This window comes from Micropterus dolomieu, linkage group LG20 (genome assembly GCF_021292245.1).
Source record: "Micropterus dolomieu isolate WLL.071019.BEF.003 ecotype Adirondacks linkage group LG20, ASM2129224v1, whole genome shotgun sequence".
In the NCBI taxonomy this organism is placed as follows: Eukaryota; Metazoa; Chordata; class Actinopteri; order Centrarchiformes; family Centrarchidae; genus Micropterus; species Micropterus dolomieu.
The window spans coordinates 31,632,868-31,649,350 of NC_060169.1; the positions used below are offsets into that span (position 1 = coordinate 31,632,868).

Below are 16,483 nucleotides of genomic sequence, written 5' to 3' on the forward strand. Positions count from 1 at the left end.
ACAAATAGGCTAAAAGTAATTATAGACCTTTCAGGCAACCAATATCGGTTTGAGTATAGCATGTCATGGCGTATTTCTCAAGATTATATTTGTATGGCAGTAACACATAATTCAATGTGGTTATAAATATAATAAAATAAATAGTTTTATTAGTTGTAACTAATGGTTCTATTAATAAATTGTTTACTGGTGCTTTGTAGATGAAGTTATCAGCCGATAATATGAACATATTTTTAGCTCTTAAGTTTATCAGGTAAACCCTTCCAGCAGACCTTTGACCTACTGGAAGAGAGTGTGGACTAAATCATTACATTATATCACATTAATGTAATAATCAGTATAAGAATTCATTATTACAGATTTTTAGCATACATAACTGCATACTTGATGGCTTATCAGAAAGTGAGATTCATTAATGTATTACGAACATTTATAACTGCTTCATTACTAATAAAACATTATCCAATAGAAAGGACAAACACCGGCCTAACTAATGTGGTTCCAAAAAATCTTTTTTTGTTTTTTTTTTTGTTTTTTTAAACCTGTCCTGCCCAGCAGCCTGGTATAGAGTATGATGACCTGGATACCATATTGTGCCAGACAGATTTTAGTTTAACAAGAGAGTATTAATATACTCCTTTGTTTGTTTTATTATTTATTTAATTATGTATTGATTTGTCACCGGGCCGGACAGGGGGGCAGACACAGGGATAGGGGGGCACAAACAGACAGCACAGAGAAAGGACAAGACCTGCAAGAGAAGGGGGATGGAAGGTGGGGACAACAGTTCCAAAAAATCTAAAAGTAACAAATAAATGTAAAGAGATTAATGTAACCCACCCCCATCACTGGACATACTGTAAATACTAAGAACAAAACACCTCAAGACACAGAATCAGTTGCTGCATGACAAGCCACAAAGGAAATAGTAAACTATTTTTATTGACATGTTTAACTTCAGCTATTTACAAGTTCTCATTGTGGGCAACAAAAACATTTCACACCATCTCAGTTTGAGGAAAACTGTTTCTACATACAGGAATCATCTGGACACAACAGCCAGTCAGAGATGATGCTCACTTGTACATAACATCGGTTTGGCAGACAGATCAGTAGTATGTATACATGAATATTGAGTGTTGTGTAGTATTTCAGTTCACAATTGCACCAATCTCTTCAAGATCTCTTCATTCAATCTGCATCAGTTTTGGCACAGTGATAAATAAATTACTTTTAGCTGTGTTTTTGTTTTTTCATTTATTAACCATAAATCACATACAGTATACTTTACATTACTGCTGACATTACCCTACCATAATGCCAAAACATGAAAAACCACTGGTATTGTCCTTTAAAAGAGACTGAATTATAGATTTTGCCAGAAGGTGGTCGTTTAATAAAGAGACTAGTGGTCCTGCAAGGGTTCTTACAGATTTTCAACAGGAAGGTACCCTCCAAAGCCAGATGCCCCCATGTAAGATTTAGCACTTTTTACAGATGACCCAGCACATGAATGAATAGGTAAAATACACTGTATAATACATTGGATAAGAAAAACAATGATTACGCTAAAGATCTAGAACATTACATTAAACAGTCAAATAAATCCTGTACTTTACTGCAAACCACTGCGGGACTACCAAGAATTCGCCATGGCAGCTAATCAAATGAAACCTGATCGTTTAAATGGTACATCCCAACAGGGGCACCAAATGGGAGGTCTGAATGACTCAGGGAGCCCGGAGCTGGACACGGGGCCTGGAAGATGCCAGAGATTGTGAAGTCTCACATGTCAGACTGAGATGTTTTTAGGGGACCTGAACTTTTCACTGGAGGGTTAAACTGGTCGAGAATGTATATAAAAAGGGCTGCTGATTAAAAGCAAATTGCTTGCGTCACAGTTAAAGGAATATAAAACAGAAACAACATCCAAAGCAATTCTTATGTCTTGAGACAAAGAGGACTCCAATATCATTAATCTCATATTATGGGCTTTTTGGCAAATAACTTAGATTCAATGGGTCAACTTTGGTGACACTAGTTAAAGTTTGACATGTTGGTGATTGATTTACAAAACAAGATCAGTGAAAATACATCAGGAAATTGTTTTATGTCATTGGTTTAAAGGTGCACTCTCCTAAACTTCATTCTGTTGGGTGAGGTCCTCTGACATGCTGTTGAACTCAGTGGCCCGAGCGCTCATCCCCAGATACTGCTTTAGGAACTCGCTGAAACGTTTTTGGTTGTTCCACTTGCGGGCTGACTTCCGAATGCCAATGAAGCCACCATACCTCTTCTGGTACGATCTTCCTGGAGACATCAGCTTCCTGTAGCCGTGCCTCCCTTTGACAAAGCCGCCAAACCTCTTGGAGACACTCAGCCCTACCTCACTCTGTCCTCTTGCTGCCACGTCAGCAGCTTCTTCTTCCCGCCCGGCCTCCTCCTCATACTCATCCTCAAGAGACAGGGCATTCTGGGAATTATATGCCGTGTTCAGCTGGCTGCCCTTGCCGCCCAGATCCCTCTCGTCCACCCCAAGTGCCTGGGTCACGTGATCGAACCTCTGTAACGCAAAGGGTATCAACAGATCTCCCCCCGCCTGCTCCTCCTCCTCAGGAAACAGGGCCTCCGCCTCCTCCTGAGATCTTTTTCGCGCGGTACCGCTAAGGGAGGAAATTGGCAAAGACAGCACCTTACGACAGAAGTCCCGGTAGAAAGCTGGGGAGACGATGCCTTCGCACTCAGTGAGACACACCTGGCAGAGACAAAGACAAGAGATCATCTTCATTTTCTTTCCGAAATAAGTTCAGGTCAGTTCTTTCAAATCATAAAATAGACAGACCTCCCTGTGGACAGTTGTTAGCCAAGCTTTAGGGATGGCAGTGTAGGTCTTTCCAGGCACAGTTCGTCTATCCACTGTGTTGATCAGAATTTGTGGTTTAACAACTATTGGATGGATTACCTTTAAATTTTATACACAAGTTCATGTTCCCCTCAGGATGAATTGTGCCACCATCAGGTCAAAATTTCTTTTCGTGAATTGAATTTATTACTACTAATTTAAATAAAGAACAATTTGTCCACATCAAAGGTATATAGTTTTGCACACATATTTTGATTTGAAAAGCACAGGTGTAACTAGTAACATTAATTAACGCACGACCAGGCCCTGGTCCTGGAACATCCAAATAGACTGTTATCGTGTCTTATCAATTCCACGTGTTTCAAAATGTCTGTCATGAGAGTGATCTAGCTTGTGTGTAAAACAGTATCTAAAAAGTCATTATGTGTTAAACAAAGCATCTGATTTGCTGGGGTTGTTTGAGTGGAAAGTGTTGAACTACTGAAGGAGATATACTGGATTTCTAGCTCATGTATCACCTACCTATCTTCCACTTCAATGGTTCAACAGGCATGTGTGTGTGTGTGTGTGTTTGTGTGTGTGTGTGTTATTATGTGGGGGAATGTATCTGTCAGAATAACAGAAGATTGTAATTATGCATGAAATACCACATTGCTTTGAACGTATCATTTACTGTTTCCATGAAGCAGGCTAATCATGGAAGTTCTGATCCTTTATTGATTTACAAGTAAAACGCCTTTCAGCCAGGAAGGAGAGTTGGTGATAAAGGAGAGGAGGAAAATAAAATAAGCATGAGAAGGCATGCAGTAGACAGCGTGCAGCAAGGTGCGTGTCCTAAGACAACTGGCTTTAAGCGGTCCTATTCTACAGGCTCACTTGAGGTCATTTTAAAGAACTAAGTGCCTAACACTGACTATACAAACAATTTGAAGTTTTATGTTTTAAGCCATGTGCACTTAAATGTCTTCCACTTTGTTCCGTGCCAAAATGTCTGAGAAGGAGGCATTGAGAGGAGAAACGCACATCTATCCCCAGGAATCAATTAGTCACAACAAATTAAAACTCAAATGCCAAAAGGGTCATTTGTTGAGTCAGAGATAGTGAAGAGGAGAGACGGAGGACCGGCTGAATAAAGCAAGTTGGGGTGAGGGGTTTCCACTTATTTTATGACCAAATTTTCAAAAAAGGCCCGTGGAGAGACTTCATTTGTGTGAGGTTTTGTATTTGTGCAGTCTGGTTTTGCCTGGATAGAGGATTTGCTAATAAATATTTCAGAGCACAATTTGTTTTTCACTTATTTCACTCCCAAGTTTCCATTTGTTAAATTTTGCACTTATGACATAACTACACAATAAACACAGCTGCTGTTGACCTTTTTAAAGCAGACATTTTGACTTAGTCATAGTAGGAAAAACAGAGGCAAAACTTTAATTTTAGTTCTATTAAAGTTGTCCTTGTAAGCCTTGACTGTGTGACAGTGAGCCAGCATACACAATCTCAGGACCCTGAAACTGACATTCATTTTACTAGTTACACCTGTGATTTTACTTCTGTGACATGCCAAATGTTTTCTGTGGAAAAGATGTAATAAAGAGTAAAGAACAGAATCTAAATTTTAACTGGATGCCCTGTCTGTTTTGCTGTTCACTTTTATGGCTCTGATAGATGGGACATCTAAATGTGTTTTAATTTGTTTTAACACCAGCAGACACAATGGAAGCTTTTCCCGTCTGTTTTGGGTGGGAGCTATCTGCAGTGTGTGTGTGCGTGTGTGTGTGTGTGTGCGTGGATTGTGGACTCCTCACCATGGTGTTGAAACTGAGCTGTTTGGGCAGGATATTGCTGCAGGACAGGCAGTCTGCCTGGCAGTCACTCTGTCCAGGATCACACAGACAGAGCAGCAGCAGAGTCACCACAGTCTTCATGGTCCCACCGTCTGCTGCACAACACAGGACAGGAGTACATTTCTTCAGTCCAACAATTTGATATATTCTACTGATCATAGAGTTTCTCTTTTCAACACTGACACAGTATATTGTGTCAACATATATTAAACATCTTAATTGTCAAACACAGTGAAAGTGTTGAAGTTTAAAGCAGAATAACATGACACTTATGGAAAGGAAGTGGGGGAAAAAATACAGTTCTGTATGAATATACACATTTCAATACTCTTTCTAGACCTGCTAGCTTATGTAAAATTCTCCAACATGTCAAGTACATTATAGTTTCCATTTCCCCCCCAATGAGGTCCTTTTAACTCACAAAAGTAGTAACAGCTGTTTATCGTGGTAGGGTATTGATTGCAGACTCAAATTACAAGTCAAGGATGCGTTTAAAAGCTAGCTTAGCACCAAGACTGGAAACAGGACGAAACAGGTAGCTCACACTGAAAGAAAATCCAGTTTTATTTACAGTAAATGTTGTAACTTCTTAGCTAGTAAGCTAGCCACCAATACATCCAAAAATCACCTTAATTTTGTTTAGAGTTACGAAAATGTGCATGGGTCACCTCTGGGCTTCTGAGATGCTACATTGAGTCATTTGGCACAGCTGTTGTTGGTCAATAACGATCACTGTTAAGCTGCTTGTTCAGCCACAAAGCCATTTTCTATTTCTACATGTAAACCATGTGTAAATTGGATCGATGTTAGATGGCACCTTTGATGAAGCAAGGCTAGCCGTTTCCCTGTGCTTAAGTCTTTGTGCTAAGCTAACACTTTCTAGAGAACTACCTCTGTATGTGAATGCAAACTGAAATAGTCCTTTTTACAGGTGACTGTTTGTCATGTCATAGCAGGAAAAGCCCAGGTGGGACTGATAACATAAAAAACAGCCGCATTCCATGTATGTGAGCTACCTCCAGGGTCCTAGTACTGGCTCACTGTCATGGCTTACTGGGACACTTGATGGAACTGAGCTGAGCTACCATTACATCTTGAAAGATATTTCTCCTGTGCCTTTCCTGCTACAACAAGTCAAAATGTCTTTCATGAAAAAGGTCTATTGATATCAATCTTTTCGTCTTACTCTTTTACATATCAGTTGTATTTTTGTGTCCATAATCACAGTAAAGGACAGGTTTTTAAGTGTTGTACCTGTCTCTGGTCTGCTGCTCTGAAATAAAGGTAATTCATTATTAAAAACATTTTCCCAGTTGCTAGCCATGTCATGTACAAACAAGGGGAGGGATCTGCATTCATAGGCATGCAGGCCTCTGACACTGTAGTGTAGTGTTGTAGTATTGAAAACCGGTCACTTTTTGATGGTCTTGGTCTCGTCTCAGACTCGACCGCATTTGCACTCGGTCTTGACTCTTTCTCGGACATTGAGGACTCGGGATTTTATTTCAAGACCAGTCAAGACGATAACTTTGGGATTATCAACAAATTGCTTTTGCATTATCTGATTTGTTAACATCTTAACTTTGACTGGAAAAAGAATTTTATTGCTTCCCATGCAATGCAGGGAACTGGTCTTGGTCTTGACTACAACACTACTGTAGTGGGAAGAGGAGGGTCATAGAGGTCAATCGGAGAGTAAAAATGACAGGAGTGAGTTGAAGGGAACAGGAAGTGAGACTGATGGACAAACAGACGGACAGAGAGCACAGCAGATATAAAAAGAACACAACAAAAGTGAAAGAAAATAGTTTGACCTTCTTCTGGTAGGAACAGCCCAGTCTGGTGAGTCTGACGTCAGATACACAACCAGAGTTTTCATCTCATTAAACAAACTCGTTAACTCCTTTAATTGATGCCTCAATTAATGCCTCTGGCAACAAACTGAGTCATTGTTTGTTGCTGACAAACACACACACTCATATGCACGAAACATACACAACATTCAGAAGCACTAACATGCGCAGCTCACACACATACAAGTACATGCATTGTCACACACGCCGAATGTACACACTGTGTATGCCCACTCTACAGTACTTTGTTAAAAACAGACAAATTCACACATACACACTTCTACACTTCTCTCTTAGCTGTAGGTTGTCATTATCTATTAAACTGACATTGCAGAAAGTAAAAGTAATTTGTCTTCAATCAAACGCTACTTCATAATGAAAATTGGAATTTATTCAGAGTAATTAAAAACTGATAAAAGTGTAATTGCACAAGAGTTCATCCCAATCTCTAACTAAGCATAAAATGGCAGCTCTGCAAAATTAATCAAAATTAATCAGTCTTCTAGTGTGCAAACAATAGAAGTGTGTATCAAGTCTGTCTTTAGTCGGATAGGAAAGAGGATGGGTGTGTCAGAGAAGGACAAAAGATCAGTGTATAGCCATTTTAGGCAGGAACATTGTGGGACAGCTAAGGGCGGGACAACATTGGCAGATGGCAGTAGATTTAGACAAACAGCTTGGGTGTGTTCATTTGTCCAAAATGCACCTCATTCTTCATCCTCCTGTCACTGACTTCATTTCAAAATGAATGAGGGCAATAAAAGTACCTTCATGCTGTCAAACTATTATGACATAACTAGACTAACCATCTACAGCCATGCTAGCAGCTCTGTGTGGCAGTAGCCTACTTAGGCATATTTAGCACCATTTCGGTTTAGCATGTTAGCATGCTAACATTTCTTTATCAAAATAATCAGATGAGGCTGATAGAAATGATAATGATTTTGTAAATATTTGATCCTAAACCAAAGTAGTGGAGAAAGTTTTGCTGATGACCCAAAAGTTGCTGAGACACTAAACCAAAACCACACGTCAACCTCATAGTTTTGCTAGGAGAAATGTCAGAGTATCACCAAAGGATATATCAGAAAATTTACAGCAGTCCCTCCAATAGTTGATATAATATGGTATTATAGTGTTGCTAAAAAAGCAACAGGATTTAACGCTAGGTTTTGTTCAGGTTCACATGATGTTTATATGCTTACAGCAAGGGTTCAGGCAGCAGGAAAATTCTCCACCACTGTAATCTTAACTTTGTGAAAGATGAATAAACATGAACAATAGAATATGTTTTGACAGCTGTCCTTAGTTTAAGGAGCAGTCTAAAATCCTACTTGGGGGTGAATGCAGGGAACAGTCAACCAAGTTGAATACTGGCAGTTTCTAACTCAGTCAAGTACCAACACAGAATCCGTACAGCCTGGCTGCAGTCACTCAAGCCTCAGTCAGGATATTACATATATATGTGCACAAGCAGACATTCACACACAGGTACACACTCCACTCAATGTAGTCTTTATCTGTTTTTCTGTCACCTTGTCCATAAAGTTAAAAGCTCTGTGAAAATGGATTGGACTCAACGACTCATCTTTTCTGTGGTCTTATACTGACGTCTGCCAGGTTCTCTCTTGAGAGCCCTTAAAACCCAATTACTCTGCTTTCCATTAACTGATTAACCACTAAATTAACAGTTAATTAAGTCATTACTGTCTGGTGATGCGCTGAGGCACTGCTAATGGGGGGCCTTACAGTTCAGTAGAGGATGAGTAAAAACCATCTTTTAGAAGAAAAGAACACCTGTCCATAGCACATCTCTCATCCAGGCTCAACATGTCACCTGTTACCATCTATGTGACCACATGAGCCATGAACATTTGACCTGTTTTGCTACCTGAAAAACATCTTATCCAAGTTGCAACCTGCAGTGGAAACCAAAAACAAATGATAAGTGAAATGACACAAAGTGGGAAACTCAGCACAGGGTTGGAAAGTATCTATATGCACCACTGTTTGTAAGTTCTGCAAGCTTTGCCTTGTTAAGTGGAAAAAGTACTAAACATGTTAAAAGTTTGCTTAGTCAACCATGAATAAGTACTTTAACTGATTCATAGTCTCGTCAACCGACAACTCACAATACTAAGAACAAAATTCTCAAACTGGCTCACAGTGTTATCAACTGTTTCCACCATTATTTTTCTCCATTATTGCCACTTTCTCATCAAGAACAGGAAGTACAAAATAAATTACTCCCAGCCCAAAGAACGACTTAAAGCCGGATTATTCACACATGGTTGAACGGAGGAGCAGCGTGCATCCTTTTTGCAGTTCTTTATTTTTAAAAGCTGCACTGCAGATTATTACGTAACTTAAATGTAATATCCACAGCATTGTCAAATTCACATCAGTACAGCATGTACTGGTGCTGTGACTCTTACTTTTTGGGTGGCTTCTATCTGACTCCGGTGCGTGCTGTAGATCTGCCTGTGCAAGAACAGCAAAAATTATGATGTTGGACAATAGTGGCTAATTTGTATTCTGTGGTATGTTGGTTTGCATCAAATTATAAATTGTGGTCTTTTATAACTCAAGTTAAATCTAATTTAAAGGTGCAATGTAGTTCCAACCCAGTCTATATCAGTATGCAAATGAAGTCCTTATTCATTTCTCCAATTATTTGTACAAAATTGTGACTTTTCCATTATTGAATTTTAATATATCAAAAGCCTGAATGCATCTGAAAATTTGTGTGATGAAAAATGATTCTGCACAACTGCATAATGACCTTAAAAACCACAGCCTTTAATTTGATAGCTTTACATTAAACTGAACATCAATAACTTAAAAGAGACCTTAAAAGAGAAAGGGCCAGAATATAAAAGAAAACAAGTGTTGAATAGTTAGTGTGTATTTGTGATGTTGGCTTTGTTAGCTGATGAGTCAGTTTGACAGGTAATTAAATGTTATTTAGTCTTCTGCCTAGAGCCAGATGGCAGACTACTTGATCTGTCAGAAAAGTGACTTTGACTGACAGCTTGTCCCAGACCCACTCAGAATACTTTGTGCTCTTTGTTTTAATATTGATAGCTAACTGGTAAAATGGCAGAGTGGTCACTGGTGTGACACATTTCAGGACAGTAGATCTATATTACCAATCAAGCTCATTAAAACGATAAAATCTAATTTATATATTAATCTTCTCTGTCACTACCTACAAACACGATCTGCCTACTAATTTATCTGTCATTACCTCTCTTTTGCTTTCTGCCACTTCGCACCCACTCACGCTCTTTCTCTCCCCCTTCCTCTGTCATACACTTTCTCACTCTCACTCTTTGTATTTCACACAAAACTACTAGTACCAAAAAAAGTCCACAAGGGGCTTTGTAGGAATGCCCTACTATTCATGTCACAAGTTCTACTTAATAAAAAATAAAAGGCTGTTTTACACTAATTATTTTACCTGTTACTTCAAAGTAGAGCAACATCTGCTTTATTTTTGTATCAAGATGTGAATAATCACCCCATTGGCAAAACTGTGAAAGAGTCGCCTTGAAGGCCAAATCCTACAGTAAATTATTTCCCATTGATACAAAGAAAATATAAGATATCTATTAAACACTTAGCCTTAATGGCCACCACCTATTAATTTATCCATCCAACAACAACTGGTCAGAAGTCATGTCAGCTCACAGATGTGTCTGCAGAGTGGGCATTTTGACTTATCTCATCTCAGACTAATTTCATATTGATTTGTTTTGTTTATGTTTTGAGATGAGGTGAAGCCCCGTCATTTTTTTGTCCTCTGTTTTCCCCCTTGTATTAAATACATAATTATTATGTGGCTAAGCTGAGTTAAACGTACAGTGTTAGGATATTTTTAAGTATTGAGGCAGTTGAATTTTGCCAAAGGATTCCAAAGGTCTTGTTTTTTTTATGGGCTTTTCTCCAGACCTGTGAGCTTGAAACGACGTCAGGTGAGTGCACGATTGCAGTGACATGATACTATCTAGTAAAATCAGGTAACATTGTTGTGTCCAGTCAGCAATTCCCGATATCTCCAAATCTGAATGTTAACTAGGAGTTTAATGTGAATGTTTTTTTTTTTTTTCAAACTTTGTTGCTCATTTTAGCAAATTAGCTTGGTGGTGGTGTTTTTTTCCCCTGAGCCCATCCTGCCAGTCCCATAGACTATGATGTCACAACGCTCTGGGAAGGTTTTATGAACATTTCATCTTCTGGATTTAAAATATCATGATAAAAGAGAAATCATTAATTTAGCCTTGTTTATGATTGCCACTTGTGGGGAAAATTTGGGCTACAGAGGATTTCTTTGTTACAGTACAGAAGGCCAGGGCCTTTCAGCTCTGATATTTTTCCTCTGCTACACAGAACAATCCTGTAATTGTCAACAGCAAAAGAAAATGTACATCTTTCTCTGCCCCAAGAATTAAATTGAGTGCAACTGCATCTGACAGGAGTCAGTTCTCCTTTGATACCAAAACAGGAAGAGAGAAGGAGGAGCACACTGGGGGGCAGCAAGGAGACATGAAGAAGGATCTGTGAAATCCTCCCAGCACAAAAGGATGGATGGCGGACCCCGCTGTGTTAGGAACATTGAATCCTTGGATTAAGTCCACATGTTCACAGCTAGTTCAGTGCAGCCACAAGAGCTGTACACACTAGCATTTTGTCGTGTGACCTGTAATCCAGCACTTCTTATCCTCCCTCCATTTCCCCCATCCAGCCTCTGAATGAGAATGGTTTCCTGGGGTAAACGAAGTTTATCCATAAAGCTAATAAAGGTGTGCTGTGTTGTGGAGTAAAGCAAATAATTTACTCAGGAGATGATTAAAATGTATTTCTAAGCCATGAGGCACATGACTGACATATGTTTTGTTCAATGTGTTTTTTGTTAAGATTAAGGTTCATTTTGGACCACATGCTCTGTATGGATTTATCTTCTTTTCTTGTTCTGTCTGCAGATGGGATAGATTTTGTAAGAGTAAATTTATGTCTCACTAACTCCACAGTGACTACCAGTTCTTCCATCCATCCATCTTCATCCGCTTATCCGGGATCGGGTCGCGGGAACTACCAGTTCTTCATCAGTTTAATTCATAACAAGCTGCTATCCCTGTTGGATGACATGTATAGAATATAACTTCCTGTATGGCAGTGCTACTTCATCAGGTAACATGTCTGTGAAGATTCTCAGTCCTCCAGGTCATAGTTATCCAAGAAGGGGACTTTAGGCCTATTAGCCAAAAGGCTTCTTCAGTTCTTTGAATCCTTCATCAGGTAACAATAATTTCCAGATGCCTTTTGCCAACCCTGACATAGAGCGCATAATCTTGGTGCATTCAGTTGTTTCATGTGTGTAGGTGGACAGACTGACGGCAATTGTGGTATTTTGAGTCCCTAAAATAAACGAGAAATGGCATTCTTTCCTCAAAACACAACTGATCTCTTCTCATTGCATTATAGAGGCTTCCGATAGTCTTCTTCGAGTCTAATAGTGAAACAGAAAGGAGACCTTGCCCTTTGTCGCTGAGGTACTGGCACCAAAAGGTTCACAAGAGTTGTGTTAGATATTTCAAACATTTACTGTTTGAAATTCTATTATTGTAGGTGTTGAAATCTCATCTCTCTCTCAGTCCCGTGTGCCATCATCACCTCATCTTTGTTTGGCCATCTATCCACAGGAACTCAATGAAATTGTCCATAAAACAACAACACAGAACATTCGTCACCAACAGCTGACCTGTTTCAGGATGGTTTTACAATCCAGCTAAGAAAATAGAACTGTTTTATCTGGTCATCTCTGAATAATGAAGTGTATTTAACTAAAATCAACTTGGTATGACAGCTTTAATTTCTGCAGAACTTATGCCTCTCAAATTTCAATTTCTACATTAAACTTTCATTTAACATACTATATAAATTCATACTCAGGTATTTACTCTGGGTTCCCCCCGTAATGCCTCACATGAATTGCCTTGTTTCAACCAGCCAACACAACAATGCTAGAACATAATTCAAAGCTGATCAGCGGTACATTTACAGTTTCCCAAATCTGTTGCAGTCACAGGAATACTTTGAGTATTTGCCTAAGGTATGAGAAAGCAGCCTCTAGTTTTCTCTGAATCATATCAAAATTACACAGTTTCAGCCTGAGCATTATCTGTAGATCTACATCGACTTCTTTCTGGTGATATGCAAGAAGCTTTTGTTGCTCAGATAATTATAACCAGACACATGCACTTTCAAATTAGCTATCATCCGTGGTTGATAGAGCCTTTTTGTAACAGCTTGCCTACAATAATCCATTTTGATCAGTGCCTTTGTTTATGGAGTTTCTTTCAAGGTCAAATGAAAAGTGAGCCAGAGGGTAAACAAAACACTATGTTAATTACTGAATGTAAAATATAAAGGTGACACCCAATCTAAAAGTTTATTAACTTCAGAAACATTTCCTCACAGCTTAGAAAATAGTTTCACACATAAATGCCTGAAGGCATAAGGAAAATAATATAAGCAGGTTCTATTACTAAAGAAATAAAAATGCTGCAACTACTACTTGTACTAGGAGCACTACAATATTAAATAATGATAATGAATCAGCCTGATATGACTTCATTAATGCAACATTGGAAGAATAACAGGGGTTATGGCTCATAAAGAGCAAAGGGGTCTGCAATGCCATGCTAAGGTGTGGACAGATGCTTTAGATGTGATCAATAAAATCCATTATCATTATTGTCATTGACCTTTTCTCTTTCCTTTTTGTACTGGGCATCTTTTTGTTTTTTGTCTGGTAGTCAGGTTCTGAATGTCAACAACAAAACCATCCCGAGATTTATTCATATTTATTGTCAGTGAAACCTGAGACACTGCATTTAAAAATAAGTTTAATTTCACATTACAACATCAATCATTAAATGAAAACTCACATCACCTATTGTTCAAGGAGTATTTCATTCTTCATAATTTAAACCTTTAGAATTAGACAAATTTTGGCTCGGTAATGCCAACAAAGTGTGCCAAAACACTGACTCCATTACCTTCAGGCACATGCCTTTGAAAACCTAAAAATAATCTTCAGATGAAGTCAGCCAGAGAAAATCTGACCATGATTAACCAATGTGCACTCACCCAAATTACCTTTCATCACTCTGTTTCTTAAGCTACAGTGTCAACACAAACACGCAGCAGCTTTCATTCATGGAACCCACTAGAGTGCAGCAGTCAGGCCTTAACGATTAATGACTAATCAGGATGTATGACCTTTTCCTCTTGACTAAATATCAACGCACTGACAAAACAAACTGCATGTGTAGTCCTCGGAAGGGAGCGTCTTCACCTCACGCTCGCTGCACTGTAGTGTGTACATCTCCGCTGCTTTACGATTTTAACCCACTCAAAGTCTTTAACCTTGGGGAAGTAGTGCATTGAAGCTATGAAACACAAAATAAGTGGTTTGTTAACTACAGTGACCTGAAACATTAACCTCACTCGTTCTGTCTGTCACCGAGGTCCACAATAGATAAAGTTGAAATCCTTTGATCAAAGTCAACTGAGCAAGCACTCAAGGATTACAAGGATTGCCAGGGTCAGAGAGTCACAGCACTGCGACAGTAGACACAACGATTAACCTGGGACCCCACAGCAGGCGTGGGATGATAGACAAGTAGGAGAAAGTGTTACTGAAAACAGCTTACAAACATGTTGGTAGAGATTTAACTAACTGGGAATTCACACTTGAATTGGAGTCATTTATTGGGAACTCCAAATCTGATTGATACAACATAAAGGTAAAGCTATTTAAAATTGCATTCTCACTTTTTGGCAAGTATGACTCCAATGGGGCTTTTTGCACAGTATATATGATCATTCTTACCTGCCCGCCAATCCATGAACAAATGCAACAAAATGTCAGTGATTACTTACGTGACAAAATTGCAAATCTATATCAAAGGTCAGAGGTCAAGCCATTTCTTTTCCTCCTCCATCTCCCCAGAGTCTTCTTACCTGTGTTGGGCTGAGATTGTGGGTGCCTATAAGGGTCCCTTGGGTGCAGGTTGAGGTTCGTCAACGTACGTTTCCTTCCCTCTGTCTCAGTTTGGTTTTTCTGGCTACGTGGAGGCTGCAGCCAGCTGCTCTTATAGGGTCCCACCCCTCCCCTTCAACCTCCTCCTCTGCGTCTCTCTCTCTCTTTCAAAACTCCCTCTTTCACCACAGAAAGAAAGAGAGAGAGGGAGGGAGAGAGGGATGGAAATCGGAGAAAAGAAGGGAGGAGAATGAAGCTGAGAGCAGGGACAGGGCATGAGGCAGGGTGGCAAGGAGGACAGAAAGATGGGAGTTAGTGAAAGTAGCTGGGGAAAGGAAGGAGGAGAGAAAGAGGAAGGAAATGGAGAAAAATGGCAGGAGAAATAAAAGTAGAAGGGGGGGAAATTATTGAAAGAGAGAAGATGGAGGATGGAGAAAAGAGGAAGGGTGAGTTGGAGAAGTGTAAAAATAAAATAAATGATAATGGAAGAAGAGGAAACAGAATAAAGAGGAAAGGGGAAGATAAATGAAAACAGAGGAATGGAGGAATCTATCTATCTATCTATCTATCTATCTATCTATCTATCTATACATCTATCCATCTAATAGTGAGGGTTATGGTATTTACAGAGTTTTTTTTCTGGTTGAGTTAATGAAAACAACATTTAGAAATTTAATTAAAAAAAATACACTTCTAATATGTAACTTGCAGACGAAATATATTTTGGTATATAATTCAAAGATCCCCTTCAGATACTTTTAAGGCAGGTTTGATATGACCTTGTTACAAATTCTTAAAATTACATCTACTCCTTCCCCTCACTGAAATTTCCAACATGTATGAATATGCAAAAATTTCAAAAGTTTAACTGTCGGGCGCAAGATGCCTCCTACTTCACTGAAAAGTCCATTCTCACTGGATGTTTTCACATCACACTCAGAATTATTGCATATTATATTGTATCTCTATCAGATCTAACCTTATTCCCAGCTATACACATCTGCAGAGAGACTTTTTTAAACTCCCTCGTTGTACTGGGCATTACCCTAACATATCCACAGAATATATTCAGCCTACTGTGAGCCTACCAGTGTTAATATTTCTTTCTCACTTTATTAATATGTCAGGACAGTCTAAACATGTATTTGCCAAAGTCAAGTTTTGTTTTACATTCTGAAGTCAATAGTCAAAAAAATAATAATAATTGGCAAACAAGGCCACTAAGTCCTGTTTTCCATTTAATTGTGCCTTTAAGCTGATTATTCCTAACTACATACTACCAGTTATTACTCCCCATGTTAAAAAAATTGTAAAAGACAATGTTGCATTTATGTGCAGTGTTCTTTTGAGGAGAGGTTGGAGGACATCTGGCTGTCACTCCTCCGCCATGTTGTGGGAGTGACAGCCAGATGTCCCCCAACCTTTCTTCAGGCAGTGGCAGGACTGTATTACTGTCATTCTGCTCACAAACAATAATCAGTGCTGGAAACAAAAGAATCACGACGAGCGTGAGTTCCAGAGTTTCTTATTATGCATCTGTCCAGCCTTCTTTATCAGGAGGATGCGTTCTGTTTCTCTCTGATTAGGGTTACTTCACTTTGGCCATGAGCTATATATAGGAGATAAAAAGTGTACAAAGTCACGGGCTTAGTACACACAGCAACATGCTTTTTTTGTCTTGTTTGAATTTGATTTCACTCTAAATACTGAATCACATTTCTAAACAAAGACCAACGAGAGCACAAATATGTGCTTAATAGTATGAATAATAATAATGATGATAGTAATTATAATAAATGTCAGACAAATTCAGAAATGACCCTTTTATTGATGACATCTGAGTATCCTGCGACTCTGACCCATTACAATACAGATA

At 38.9% G+C, this 16,483-nt stretch overlaps 1 protein-coding gene across 1 annotated transcript; it reads right to left on the reverse strand.

Annotated features, from left to right (window-relative positions):
• Nucleotides 1-919: 919 nt before the first annotated feature.
• On the reverse strand, nucleotides 920-14,652 carry pnoca (prepronociceptin a). The gene is made up of 3 exons (XM_046032997.1): nucleotides 14,589-14,652; nucleotides 4,669-4,802; nucleotides 920-2,755 (listed from the first exon to the last, which is right to left on the reverse strand). The coding sequence occupies exons 2-3, from the start codon at nucleotides 4,786-4,788 to the stop codon at nucleotides 2,138-2,140; spliced, it is 738 nt and encodes a 245-aa protein (XP_045888953.1). The 5' UTR covers nucleotides 4,789-4,802; nucleotides 14,589-14,652; the 3' UTR covers nucleotides 920-2,137.
• Nucleotides 14,653-16,483: the final 1,831 nt, after the last annotated feature.

Excerpts from the sequence above, each read along its gene's own strand:
- pnoca (XM_046032997.1), bottom strand. The coding sequence starts at position 4,788 with ATGAAGACTGTGGTGACTCTGCTGCTGCTCTGTCTGTGTGATCCTGGA. Across the intron at positions 2,756-4,668 it reads AGCTCAGTTTCAACACCATG|GTGTGTCTCACTGAGTGCGA; the intron begins GTGAGGAGTCCA and ends TGTCTCTGCCAG.